Genomic DNA, 13,868 nt, shown 5'->3' with positions numbered 1-13,868 from the left:
AATGTTCCATTAGCTTCATTGGTTGCACAAGAAGAACATGTTGATGTAAACTTCATTAAAAATAATAATTTCAACAACAATGCTTACCTAACAATTCTAGTAACAACTATAGGCCATATCCTTATAATAATGGCAACGGCTATGGTAATTCTTATGGGAATTCTTACAACAATAATAGGAGTTCACCCCCTGGACTTGAAGCCATGCTTAAAGAATTTATTAGTACACAAACTGCTTTTAACAAATCTGTTGAAGAAAAGCTTGGGAAAATTGATATACTTGCTTCTAAAGTCGATAGTCTTGTCTTTGATGTTGATCTTTTGAAATCAAAAGTTTTGCCTAATGAGAATCATCATAATAAGATTGTTACTACAGCAAATGCCATTCAAGTTAGAATTAATGAGAATATAAGATTAATGGCTGAACTGCGTGCTAGGTGGGATAGAGAAGAAAATGAAAAACTAGCTAAAGAGAAGAATATAGCTAAAGTTTGGACTATTACCACCACTTGTAATGCTAATGCTACACATGTTGCTGCACCTCCTACTAATACTAATAAAAGAATTGGTGTTAGCAATGTTTCCACTTCTAATGCAAAGCGCGAAAAACTGCACAAACTGCTAAAATCATTAAATCGCACTGTGATAAAGCTGCTGAAATTTTTTCCAACATTGGGGATGATGATCCCATTGCTTTAGATTATAATGGTTTGAATTTTGATGATTGCCACATCTCTGAAGTTATAAAGTTCTTGCAAAAACTTGCTAAAAGTCCTAATGCTAGTGCTATAAATTTGGCTTTCACACATCATATTACAAATGCTCTCATAAAAGCTAGAGAAGAGAAACTAGAGCGTGAAGCCTCTATTCCTAAAAAGCTAGAAGATGGTTGGGAGCCCATCATTAAGATGAAGGTTAAAGATTTTGATTGTAATGCTTTATGTGATCTTGGTGCAAGTATTTCTGTTATGCCTAAGAAAATTTATAATATGCTTGACTTGCCACCGCTGAAAAATTGTTATTTGGATGTTAATCTTGCTGATCATTCTACAAAGAAACCGTTGGGTAAGGTTGATAATGTTCGCATTACCGTTAACAATAACCTTGTCCCCGTTGATTTTGTTGTCTTGGATATTGAATGCAATGCATCTTGTCCCATTATATTGGGAAGACCTTTTCTTCGAACTGTTGGTGCTATCATTGATATGAAGGAAGGTAATATAAAATATCAATTTCCTCTCAAGAAAGGTATGGAACACTTCCCTAGAAAGAGAATGAAGGTACCTTTTGATTCTATTATGAGAACAAATTATGATGTTGACACTTCGTCTCTTGATAATACTTGATACACACTTTCTGCGCCTAGCTGAAAGGCGTTAAAGAAAAGCGCTTATGGGAGACAACCCATGTTTTTACCTACAGTACTTTGTTTTTATTTTGTGTCTTGGAAGTTGTTTACTACTGTAGCAACCTCTCCTTATCTTAGTTTTGTGTTTTGTTGTGCCAAGTTAAGCCGTTGATAGAAAAGTAAGTACTAGATTTGGATTACTGCGCAGTTCCAGATTTCTTTGCTGTCACGAATCTGGGCAAAATCCCTCTATAGGCCAATTTACGTGCATGATCCTCAGATATGTACGCAACTTTCATTCAATTTGAGCATTTTCATTTGAGCAAGTCTGGTGCCATTTTAAAATTCGTCAATACGAACTGTTCTGTTTTGACAGATTCTGCCTTTTATTTCGCATTGCCTCTTTCGCTATGTTGGATGAATTTCTTTGATCCACTAATGTCCAGTAGCATTATGCAATGTCCAGAAGTGTTAAGAATGATTGTGTCACCTCTGAATATGTCAATTTATATTGTGCACTAACCCTCTAATGAGTTGTTTCGAGTTTGGTGTGGAGGAAGTTTTCAAGGATCAAGAGAGGAGTATGATGCAACATGATCAAGGAGAGTGAAAGCTCTAAGCTTGGGGATGCCCCGGTGGTTCACCCCTGCATATTCTAAGAAGACTCAAGCGTCTAAGCTTGGGGATGCCCAAGGCATCCCCTTCTTCATCGACAACATTATCAGGTTCCTCCCCTGAAACTATATTTTTATTCCATCACATCTTATGTGCTTTTTCTTGGAGCGTCGGTTTGTTTTTGTTTTTGTTTTGTTTGAATAAAATGGATCCTAGCATTCACTTTATGGGAGAGAGACACGCTCCGCTGTAGCATATGGACAAGTATGTCCTTGGTTTCTACTCATAGTATTCATGGCGAAGTTTCTCCTTCGTTAAATTGTTATATGGTTGGAATTGGAAAATGATACATGTAGTAATTGCTATAAATGTCTTGGGTAATGTGATACTTGGCAATTGTTGTGCTCATGATTAAGCTCTTACATCATATGCTTTGCACCCATTAATGAAGAAATACATAGAGCATGCTAAAATTTGGTTTGCATATTTGGTTTCTCTAAGGTCTAGATAATTTCTAGTATTGAGTTTGAACAACAAGGAAGACGGTGTAGAGTCTTATAATGTTTTCAATATGTCTTTTATGTGAGTTTTGCTGCACCGGTTCATCCTTGTGTTTGTTTCAAATAAGCCTTGCTAGCCTAAACCTTGTATCGAGAGGGAATACTTCTCATGCATCCAAAATACTTGAGCCAACCACTATGCCATTTGTGTCCACCATACCTACCTACTACATGGTATTTTCCGCCATTCCAAAGTATATTGCTTGAGTGCTACCTTTAAAATTCCATCATTCACCTTTGCAATATATAGCTCATGGGACAAATAGCTTAAAAACTATTGTGGTATTGAATATGTAATTATGCACTTTATCTCTTATTAAGTTGCTTGTTGTGCGATAACCATGTTTACTGGGGACGCCATCAACTATTCATTGTTGAATTTCATGTGAGTTGCTATGCATGTCCGTCTTGTTTGAAGTAAGAGCGATCTACCACCTAATGGTTGGAGCATGCATATTGTTAGAGAAGAACATTGGGCCGCTAACTAAAGCCATGATCCATGGTGGAAGTTTCAGTTTTGGACAACAATCCTCAAATCTCAAATGAGAAAATTATTAATTGTTGTTACATGCTTATGCATAAAAGAGGAGTCCATTATCTGTTGTCTATGTTGTCCCGGTATGGATGTCTAAGTTGAAGAATAATCAATAGCGAGAAATCCAATGCGAGCTTTCTCCTTAGACCTTTGTACAGGCGGCATAGAGGTACCCCTTTGTGACACTTGGTAAAAACAATGCATTGTGATGATCCGGTAGTCCAAGCTAATTAGGACAAGGTGCGGGCACTATTAGTACACTATGCATGAGGCTTGCAACTTATAAGATATAATTTACATGATGCATATGCTTTATTACTACCGTTGACAAAATTGTTTCATGTTTTCAAAATCAAAGCTCTAGCACAAATATAGCAATCGATGCTTTTCCTCTATGGAGGACCATTCTTTTACTTTCAATGTTGAGTCAGTTCACCTATTTCTCTCCACCTCAAGAAGCAAACACTTGTGTGAACTGTGCATTGATTCCTACATACTTGCTTATTGCATTTATTATATTACTCTATGTTGACAATATCCATGAGATATACATGTTATAAGTTGAAAGCAACCGCTGAAACTTAATCTTCTTTTGTGTTGCTTCAATGCTTTTACTTTGAATTATTGCTTTATGAGTTAACTCTTATGCAAGACTTATTAATGCTTGTCTTGAAGTGCTATTCATGAAAAGTCTTTGCTTTATGATTCACTTGTTTACTCATGTCATATACATTGTTTTGATCGCTGCATTCACTACATATGCTTTACAAATAGTATGATCAAGATTATGATGGCATGTCACTCCGTAAATTATCTGTGTTATCGTTTTACCTCGCTCGGACGAGCAGAACTAAGCTTGGGGATGCTGATACGTCTCCGACGTATCGATAATTTCTTATGTTCCATGCCACATTATTGATGTTATCTACATGTTTTATGCACACTTTATGTCATATTCGTGCATTTTCTGGAACTAACCTATTAACAAGATGCCGAAGTGCCAGTTGCTGTTTTCTGCTGTTTTTGGTTTCAGAAATCCTAGTAACGAAATATTCTCGGAATTGGACGAAATCAAAGCCCAGGGGCCTATTTTCTCACGAAGCTTCCAGAAGTCCGAAGGAGAGACGAAGAGGGGCCACGGAGGGGCCACACCATAGGGCGGCGCGGCCCCCCCTTGGCCGCGCGGCCCTGTGGTGTGGGGCCCCCGTGCCGCCTCTTGACCTACCCTTCCGCCTACAAATAGCCTCCGTGACGAAACCCCCAGTACCGAGAGCCACGATACGGAAAACCTTACTGAGACGCCGCCGCCGCCGATCCCATCTCGGGGGATCAGGAGATCGCCTCCGGCACCCTGCCGGAGAGGGGATTCATCTCCCGGAGGACTCTACACCGCCATGGTCGCCTCCGGAGTGATGTGTGAGTAGTCTACCCCTGGACTATGGGTCCATAGCTGTAGCTAGATGGTTGTCTTCTCCCCATTGTGCTATCATTGTCGGATCTTGTGAGCTGCCTAACATGATCAAGATCATCTATCTGTAATTCTATATGTTGCGTTTGTTGGGATCCGATGAATAGAGAATACTTGTTATGTTGATTATCAAAGTTATATCTATGTGTTGTTTATGATCTTGCATGCTCTCCGTTATTAGTAGATGCTTTGGACAAGTTGATGCTAGTAACTCCAAGAGGGAGTATTTATGCTCGATAGTGGGTTCATGCCTCTGTGAATCTGGAGGAGTGACAAGAACCACTAAGGTTATGGATGTGCTGTTGCCACTAGGGATAAAACATTAGTGCTATGTTCAAGGATGTAGTCACTAGTTACATTACGCGCAATACTTAATGCAATTGTCTGTTGTTAGCAACTTAATACTGGAGGGGGTTCGGATGATAACCTGAAGGTGGACTTTTTAGGCATAGATGCAGTTGGATGGCGGTCTATGTACTTTGTCGTAATGCCCAATTAAATCTCACTATACTCATCATGATATGTATGTGCATGGTCATGCCCTCTTTATTTGTCAATTGCCCAACTGTAATTTGTTCACCCAACATGCTGTTTGTCTTATGGGAGAGACACCTCTAGTGAACTGTGGACCCCGGTCCAATTCTCTATACTGAAATACAATCTACTGCAATATTGTTCTACTGTTTTCTGCAAACAATCATCATCCACACTATACATCTAATCCTTTGTTACAACAAGCCGGTGAGATTGACAACCTCACTGTTTCGTTGGGGCAAAGTACTTTGGTTGTGTTGTGCAGGTTCCACGTTGGCGCCGGAATCTCTGGTGTTGCGCCGCACTACATCCCGCCGCCATCAACCTTCAACGTGCTTCTTGGCTCCTCCTGGTTCGATAAACCTTGGTTTCTTTCTGAGGGAAAACTTGCTGCTGTGCGCATCATACCTTCCTCTTGGGGTTCCCAAAGAACGTGTGAATTACACGCCATCAGGGCGCGTGCCCTGGCCAGCCGTTGAGAGCATCCTTAGACGCGCACGCTCCGCTTTCCTTGAGTCTAGCGGAGGTGGTTTTGTCGTCTTCGGCTTCTTGGCGGAGGCCTCGCCGCTAGCTCCGGCTTCAGAGCCGGAAGCTTTGGCGCGGGGACGCTTTGTAGGTCGAGGGGCCGCCTTGCGGGGTGCCTGTTCCTCTTCCTCATCGTCGTCTTCCGGAGCCTCCTCCGCCGTGTCGCCGGTGACGGGGACACGAATAATGGTGCGGAAGTTTTCCTCCGCCAAAGTGTTGAGCTGGAAGGAAAATGAACAAGAGTTAGAGTTTAACATCAAAAAACTTGTGAAGTTTGAAGCAGCGGAAAGAACAAAGCTTACCGGAGGACATTGGTCGTTCGTGTAAATGTCCTTGAACAGTTTCGGGACCTGTTGGCCCCTCGGAATCTTTACCAGCGTCTTGAACCTTCTCTTCAGAGAGTCGGCCGGAAGATCGTGGCGGGTAACCCGGAGAAGATCGTCCGCCCCGGTATAAGCGCACATCAGGCGCGCGTTGTAGCGAAGAGGCTGGATTCTCCGGGAGAACCAGCTAAGTGTGAGCTGGGCTCCGGTCAATCCGTCGTGGACTAGCCAGGAGACTCTCCGCGCAGCTTTCTCCAAAACTGGGGTCAGGGCAAGTGAAGGGACGAAACTCCAGCTTGCAAGTTCTTCCGGAGGTTCGTTGACGAATTGGGGCAGGCCTTCGTGGACTTCCGGAACTGAGGCATTCTTCTCATAGAACCATCCGGCATTCCAGTACCGGATGGATTCATGCGAGTCGTGGGGAGGATACATGCGGTTAGGGCGGAGCATAAACGTCATGCTTCCGCAGTTCACCATTGCTTTGTCCTTGGTTTCTTTCTTCACCCGGAAAAAGAATTGCCACAACTTGACATCTGGCCGGATCCCAAGATGTCCTTCGCAGAGAGTCACGAAGTTGGACAAGAGAAGGTATGAATTTGGGCAGATGTTGTGGGGCTGGAGCCCGTAGGTGTTGAGGATGGAGAGAAAAAATTCTGAACAGGGAAGTGAAAGTCCGCGTTCCACCCAAGCCTTGGTCATAACAATTTCTCCGGCCTCTGGTTTGGGGACGTCGGAATCACGGGTGAAGCTCCAATGTGTGGAGATCATGCCCTCGTTCTGGAGCTCTCTAAGCTCCACATCGGTAGTTGCGCAAGGCCACCACTGACCTCGCTCTCCTTCGCGGATCCGGGCTTTGGACGCCCTCTTGTTTTCCGCCTCTTGCACCTTCGCCGCCATCCGAGCTTGTCCCTCGAGTTCTTCTTGGAGCTCTTGGAGGGAAGGGATCCGGCCTGGAGCGGTGCTGGAAGATGCGGAAAAAGGTTGAGCTAGTCTAATGTCGGAAACATATGGTGGCAGGAATGATATGGGATCCGGGCATATGGGTTCTATTTGGTTTGGATCCGGGCTACTCGGAGAGCTACCAGTACAATGCGACGTTTCGAGCGGCATGCTTCCGGCTGCACCCATACAAAGTATTTGAGTACCCGGATCACTAAGTCTATCTTCTACACTAGGTTGTCTTCTACAAGGCCGGCGTACTTACCGCTAATGGCGCGGTGGCTCGACGGAGCTCCGGCGAAGATGAGGTCGCCGAACTTGAAGGAAATCGTCCCCCGTGACCACGAATCGGCGGCGGAGCGAAATTCACGTTCAAACGCGGGAATCTTGGTGCGAGGGGAGCCTTGGTTTGGCGGCGCGCGGAGTTCACCGTGGCAAAGCTCGCCGGAGTCGAGATCTGGCGGGCGGCGCGACGCGAGGAGGAAGACGAGGTGGTGAGGAGAGGTGAAAGAATGGATTTTTACCGGGCCGTGGGGTATTTATAGGCCACGCGCGGAGATTCGGGATCCGGATCCGACGGTGGAAACTGAACGGTCATACCGTTGGATGGATGACACGTGTTTAGGTCAACTGCGGTAAAACGACGTGGAGGTAACTTAACCATGCACTCCCGAAAATTCCGGCTGAAGATTTGCATCTGCGAAAATTTAGCGCGGGAAATGAGGAAGTTGTGCGCGAGAAATGTGGAACTTCCGTTGTTAAGTATGATCTGAAGATGAAGGATTTCCGGAACCGTTTGAGTCTTTTAAGATTCCGGGTAATTCCGTGAGGATAAGTTGGTTCTCGTTCGAGCAGGGAGTAACCCGGAAATGTTCTTTGGAACGTCGATGGATGAAGTCCCGCGGGATGGGAGCATTTTCCGGCTATAAGTTGGGAAAAAGAAGAAAATGCAAAGTTGGAGCTCTTCAAGTTTCTCCACGTTACCAACGTTTGCCGGAGATCATGATGGACCAGCAAGGCGGAAACTGCAGGTGAAACTCGGAGAACTCTGGGGGCTACTGTTGTGGGTATACTTCATGGGTGTACCATCGACAGTGCCTAGATCCGGCAAGCCCGGGTGGCCCACAGACGGTGATGAGGCATGTGGCCCATCGGGCGGCCCAGTTGCTGTTGATCATGCAGGAAGAAGTCCAGCCCAGGATCGATGGCCGGATCCGTACCGACATAGGAGTAACCCGGATCCACGGAGGCCCATGAGGAACCCGGATCCAGTACGACGTGTATGGAAGGCGGATCCGTGACGTGCACGGCAAGATATTGTACCGTAGCTAGGCTATCTGTAATCCGGCTAGGACTCTCCATGTAAACCCTAGATCCGTGCGCCTTTATAAGCCGGATCCCGGGAGCCCTAGAGGGAGGAACACAACTCATTGTAACAACGCGAAAGCGCCCAGATAATTCCAGACAAGCAGCAGTAGGCCCTGTCATCATGCAGGTGTTCCGAAGCTGGGTAAATCGCGTACCACCGTCCCGAGAGCACTCCGCCCTATGGCCCCTACTTCTTCTCCCCCTCGTGAGGATCCCTCCTCCGAGGTACCGTCGATTAGGCAACGACAGCCGCCTTTGGAGGTCTCAACACTCGTGGTGTGGCAGGTTTGCGTCAACTAGGCATGGTTGCCTTGCAGCTGAAGATGGTGGACGCTAGGGCAGCGGCTCCGGACGGTGGATGGCGTGTTGAGGCGGCGGCTTTGAACGGCCTTGCAACTACGGACACATATGGGGTGTGATCGTGGTCTAGCAAGGCAAGGGTGGCGTGCTTGTGCTACGTGGGTAGCGAGTTCGTCGGCTCGGTCGGCGTGATCAGATCGCTGGCACGTCGGGGCGGCGGCCCTGGATCTTTTGTCACGACGTTCGTGGTCTGCGGATGGTCGTCTAGTGGTCTGCGGATGGTCGTCTAGTGTAGCCTGGGCTACGAGGCGTCTAGTCCGTGCGGCGTTGCATCTCGTAACCGAGCAGGGGAAGCCGGAGTGGCGGCTTCGTGCACAGATGTGTTTGTTTTGTGCAATGGTGGCTTTGCGTCGTGTGGGCGACGAGGCTCTGTTGTTTGTGCAGTTTTCTGACTCTTTTTTCCTCAAAAACTGGGTCGTTTTGTACGGTTTTTGGCCCGGTTTTTCTCATAAACGGGTTCAACCGGTTCGTCTTGACCTTCTCCTCTATTGCGATGAATATAACAGTTCTCCTGTTATTATTCAAAAAAAATTAAACATAAAAACATAGGATTGAATCAGATTTCGCCGATCAATGTCTCCATGGACACATTGTCGCAAATGGCAAGTTTCGATGTACAAATTGTCGCAAATCGCAGCATGGCAATGTCTAGCGAACCAATAAAAAAGAAGGCACGCACGCCGGCCGGCATTAGATAGCCGCGGGAATCAAGCAATTTCCTCCATCGGGGAATCGAGGACGATGGTCGGTGTTGTTGGCGTAGCGGTCGGCGATGGCGGTGTGGTAGTCGACATGGAAGTATCTGTGGTCGGTGGAGTAGTAGCCGTCACAGAAGTTGCGGTGTTGAACTGGGGCGCTGGGGGAGCTCGACTCTTGGCTAGGATCATGGCGCGCTGCGCGGTGCACCACGCCTTGACGTCATTGTGCATGTTGGTGGTGTCGGCGAGCAGGATTGCCAGGTCCTCCTTCCTCTTCTTGGCAACAATGTTGGCCTTGATTAGGTCGAGCTTGATGTCCTGCCTCTCCATGACCGATGCCCATCTTGCTGACGCCACCTCCCCCCATCTTCGCAACTTGCTCCGCCCGCGTGGCGGCGTGTGCGACGGCATCAGCGATGCACACCAGGATGGAGAAGCGGAGCTTCTCGATGGCTGGCGCGACATCCCTCATCGTCTTGGATTTCTTGTTCCCGACGGGCCGGCCCAACAACAACATGTGTAGCCGTGGCGTTGGGGTCAAACGGCGCGTTGGCCTTGGCGAGGGCAGTCCGGACCTCCGTCCACTTGTCGCACGTCTCAATCCGGATGAAGATATGAACGAATTTGACTCGACGTCGTCGTTGTCCTCGCGGTAGGCGGTGATCATGGCGCACACCTGCAAAATGCTCGACAAATCAAACGTTGGTGATCAAGGACAATGCACAGTGGGAGCGGCGACGTTACCTGATCATCGAAGTTGGTGCCTCTAACGTGGATGCGGCGAACCTCCTCCACAATGCTGTGCCACTTTGTTGCAGGCATGCTGGATTATGTGCCAACAGTGAGGCATGGCGGAGACGTTGAAATCGGTGGTCAGCGCCTTGAAGTAGGAAGGTGGAGGCGAACTGCTGGTAGCCGGGGTGAGGAGGAAGCCCGCCTCCACTGTAGAGAGTGCGCCGGAGCTCAGGCGATCCGGCCAGGATGTGCAGGTCGCGCGACGATGAAAGTGTTTGGGGGTGGCGAAGGTGTTTGGAGCGGCGAAGGTGTTGGGGTTGAACCCACCGAGCGGGTCGAAATCGTGGCAGCTCGCCGAGAAGCGGGACATGTGGGGTGGGTTACCTTGGGCGTACGTCATGGAACAACGGCGACGGCGACGCGGTGGACGGTGACGGCGAGGAGACACTGCCCTGGCTGCCGCTCCATGCGGGCGGGGACAAATGGATGTGCAGGCGTATGGGGCGCCGCCATGGCAGCGGCCTGCTCCATCAATGTCGTCTGCTCCGCCGCCGCTGTGGCAGCCCTCTTCGCCTTCAGCTCCGCCTCCCTCGAGCGGCGACTGGCGTTCTCCACCGAGCGCGGCTGTATGTCGAACACCCACTCGGCATTGGTCATTCCCTCCTGCCGCTCTTTGGCGCTGGATGTCCGCGCCGCCCTCTTCTTTGCGGGAGCAGGCTTGGCGGCGAGGGCGTTCGGCGCCGACGTGCGTGGAGCGACGTACTGCCTCGTCTTCGATCATGGTTGGCCGGTGGAGCAAGGCGATGGCATACGTGGGCAAAAGGCGGGAATTGGAGCTGAGGCAGAAGGAGAACGGGGTGATATTGCGCTAATAATGGTGGGAAAGATAATATTTTTGGGGGAACTAGCCCTGTCTTACCGAGCTGGCCCGCGCTGGGCGAGTTGGAGATGCTTTAAGGATTTGAAAAACTGGCAGCCATTTCAGTTATCTACTCCAGCATGTGCCTTTTATTTGTTGTCCTGATGTTTTTTTTAAGCTTTTGTCCTGATGTATTTTCTCTCTGTACATGGTCATGCACGAGCAAGTCTGGTCATGTTTCCTGCTGCGGAAATACTTCCCCTACCATGGAATCTCTCCGAACTTGGTACGATGGGCCGATGGGCCACGAGGAAGTTTCCTAGCGGTGCAATCAACGGTGCCCATACAACATCGTACAAAGATCGGACACCTTCCTGCTGCCTCTCCATCCTTGCAGGTTGCAATCTACTACTAGTACAACGATCAGGCCGCAATCTAGTAGTGCAACGATCAGTTTCTGTTGGACTGTACGCTCTGGCGTACTACCTGAATTTTACCCGCACTGAAAACAGTAAACAACAAAACTAAAGAGCTTTTCTCAACCCCAAAATACACGGAGCCTCCTCAGCCTTTGCCGCATGTTTGTACCGTCGTCGGCACTAGACTACCGCAAACATCATGGAGGCCTTGGTGCTCCACTTGAGACCAGCAGGTCACCACGTTAGTCTCATTGTGACGGTGAACAGAGTAGTAGGCCAGCAGGTGTCAAGGTGATTGTTGGTATTCTGCATTGACGATCAGTACTGCCGTTTTCAACTTTCAATGTCCATGACTGCATGTTCTTGTACCCGAGGAGTCGCCGTCTCGCTGGTTTTCTATTGCAACTTCTGCTGTATAAATTGCCCTGCTCCGCCATAGTCTTCTCACCCCGGATCTCCACTTCCTCAGCATCCCCCTCTGCCCTTTTGCCATGGCTAATACCTGCACAAACCTCACCGGCGTTGTGCGCTTGGAGCGACAGTTCAAGATTGACGGGTTCAGCCTGCTGACCACGACCATGTCCTGGAGCGAGTTCGTCAAATTCAGGTGGGATGCCGGTGGCTACGAGTGGGAAATCCATTGCTACCCCAGCAGTTCAGAACCCGGTATGTATGGGGTAGCACTCGAGCTTATGCTCTTTGCTGACGCCGGCTCTTGCAACGTGAGGGCCAGATTAGGTTGTCTCCTGGTACATCCGAGGATGCTGCACAATGCATCCCACTCAGAAGAGAGTGTGACGTACGTGTTCAAGCGCCCGAAAGACTGCTCAGCCAAAGTTTTCCTTGTGGATGCACGCTATCTACCGGCACCGGCTTCTCTCAAAGATGACTATCTGAACGTGCAGTGCGCCATCACTATCGTGAAGGAACTTCCAGAAGCCGCAAAATTGGTTCCCGCTCCATCCTCCAACTTGCACCAGCACCTCGGCGAGCTCTTGCAGAGCCAGAAGGGAGCCGACGTCACGTTTCTTGTCTCTGGTGAGTCCTTTGCTGCTCACAAAAACATACTTGCTGCAAGATCCCCGGTGTTCATGGCCGAGTTCTTCGGGCACATGAGGGAGGCGAGCTCTGGACTTGTCGTGATTGAGGACATGGAGCTGCAAGCGTTCAAGGCCATGCTCCACTTTATGTACACCGACACGGTTCCTGAGCTTGACCTGGAGCTGGAGGCCGTAGCGACGATGGCTCAACACTTACTTGCAGCTGCTGACAGGTACGGGCTAGACAGGCTCAAGGTGATCTGCGAGAACAAGCTCTCTGGTGGCATCACTGTTGAAACGGCGGCCACGACTCTGGCTTTGGCTGAGCAGCACAACTGCTTGCACCTCAAGGCCAAGTGTGTCGAGTTCATCGTCAGCAGTCCAGCGATTCTTGATGCGGTGGTTGCGACGGAGGGGTATAAACATCTGGAGGCAAGCTGTCCTGCAGCGCTTACTAGCATAGTCATCTCCATGCGTGGGAGAAGGAATTGAAGCCTATAATTAGGCGATGAATGACTCTAATAAGTACATGGATGCTGTAGTAGAGCTTCACTATGACTATCTTTTGCCTAATGGTGAAGTATGTCAATCTAACTAGTGCTCATATTTTGCCCTAACATTTATGAAATTACCTCTGTTCTACATGTTTCGAGCTGTGGCAACTCATCTCTTCTCGGGCTTGTTTCTCATCGTTGTGCATTTGCGCTTATTTTAGCATATACGACTGCTCAAGTGAGATGCTTAGTTTTGAAACTGTTTTACAGTGTGCTTTTGACTTGTGGCACGACAGTTTGCAAACTCTAAAAATAACCAATAGGCTGGTAGAATGTTTTGCAAACATATTTTAACTGTTCAAAAGGAGATCATGTAGTATTATTATTCTCCCTAGAACATTTGCACCTGGATTTACTCGGGTGGAAAGCGAAGATTTACTTATACTTGCAGTTACATTTACAATCTTTTTCGATAAAGAGTTACATTTACAACCTGCCTCTCCGCAATCTCGTATCTGCCAAAGTTTCGCCCCTATTTTAAGTAGATTTATCAGTGCTTACGTACTCCTATGAGTGAGATAGATTCAGCAATATAGTTTAAACACACAAAACAGATTGTCCACCCGCCACATGATTTTTAGCAAAAGTTTTTTGCAATTGCATCGGTAATCTGCTTACAAGGCAATGAGAAGGTGAGGTGTCTACTTGTATCAGGGATCTTACTTCCGGAATTTGAGCCAGGATTTTGTATTGTGTAGACTGTAGTGATGGACGGGTTGTGGCATTCTGTGATGATGCTGATTCTTGAGACTTTTAGTGATTACAAGCATCTGGAGTTAGAGCATGTCTAGCAGGCCCCTTATATTTCTGCCCCGTATCTCGCTGCTTTTTCGCCCCGTATCGAAAAATTGCTAACGGAAGAGCCATTCCGTCTAGCAGACCCCGTATTTCGCCCCATATTTTCAAAAATAAAACCCCGGGAAGTTCATCTTCATTGATCATACTACGGATCATACATACGGATCACCGATTCTACATCCAGAATGCGC

The 13,868-nt window shown here is 47.9% G+C and overlaps 1 protein-coding gene across 1 annotated transcript; it reads left to right on the top strand.

Annotated features, from left to right (window-relative positions):
* Positions 1-11,776: 11,776 nt before the first annotated feature.
* On the top strand, positions 11,777-12,951 carry LOC127311985 (BTB/POZ and MATH domain-containing protein 2). Its single transcript, XM_051342460.2, has one exon. The coding sequence runs from the start codon at positions 11,777-11,779 to the stop codon at positions 12,815-12,817; it is 1,041 nt and encodes a 346-aa protein (XP_051198420.1). The 3' UTR covers positions 12,818-12,951.
* The last annotated feature ends 917 nt before the right edge of the window (positions 12,952-13,868 follow it).

Source organism: Lolium perenne, chromosome 7 (genome assembly GCF_019359855.2).
Source record: "Lolium perenne isolate Kyuss_39 chromosome 7, Kyuss_2.0, whole genome shotgun sequence".
Classification (NCBI taxonomy): domain Eukaryota; kingdom Viridiplantae; phylum Streptophyta; class Magnoliopsida; order Poales; family Poaceae; genus Lolium; species Lolium perenne.
Note: the sequence above shows the minus strand (reverse complement) of the source record. Positions and strands in the feature narration are given on the sequence as shown.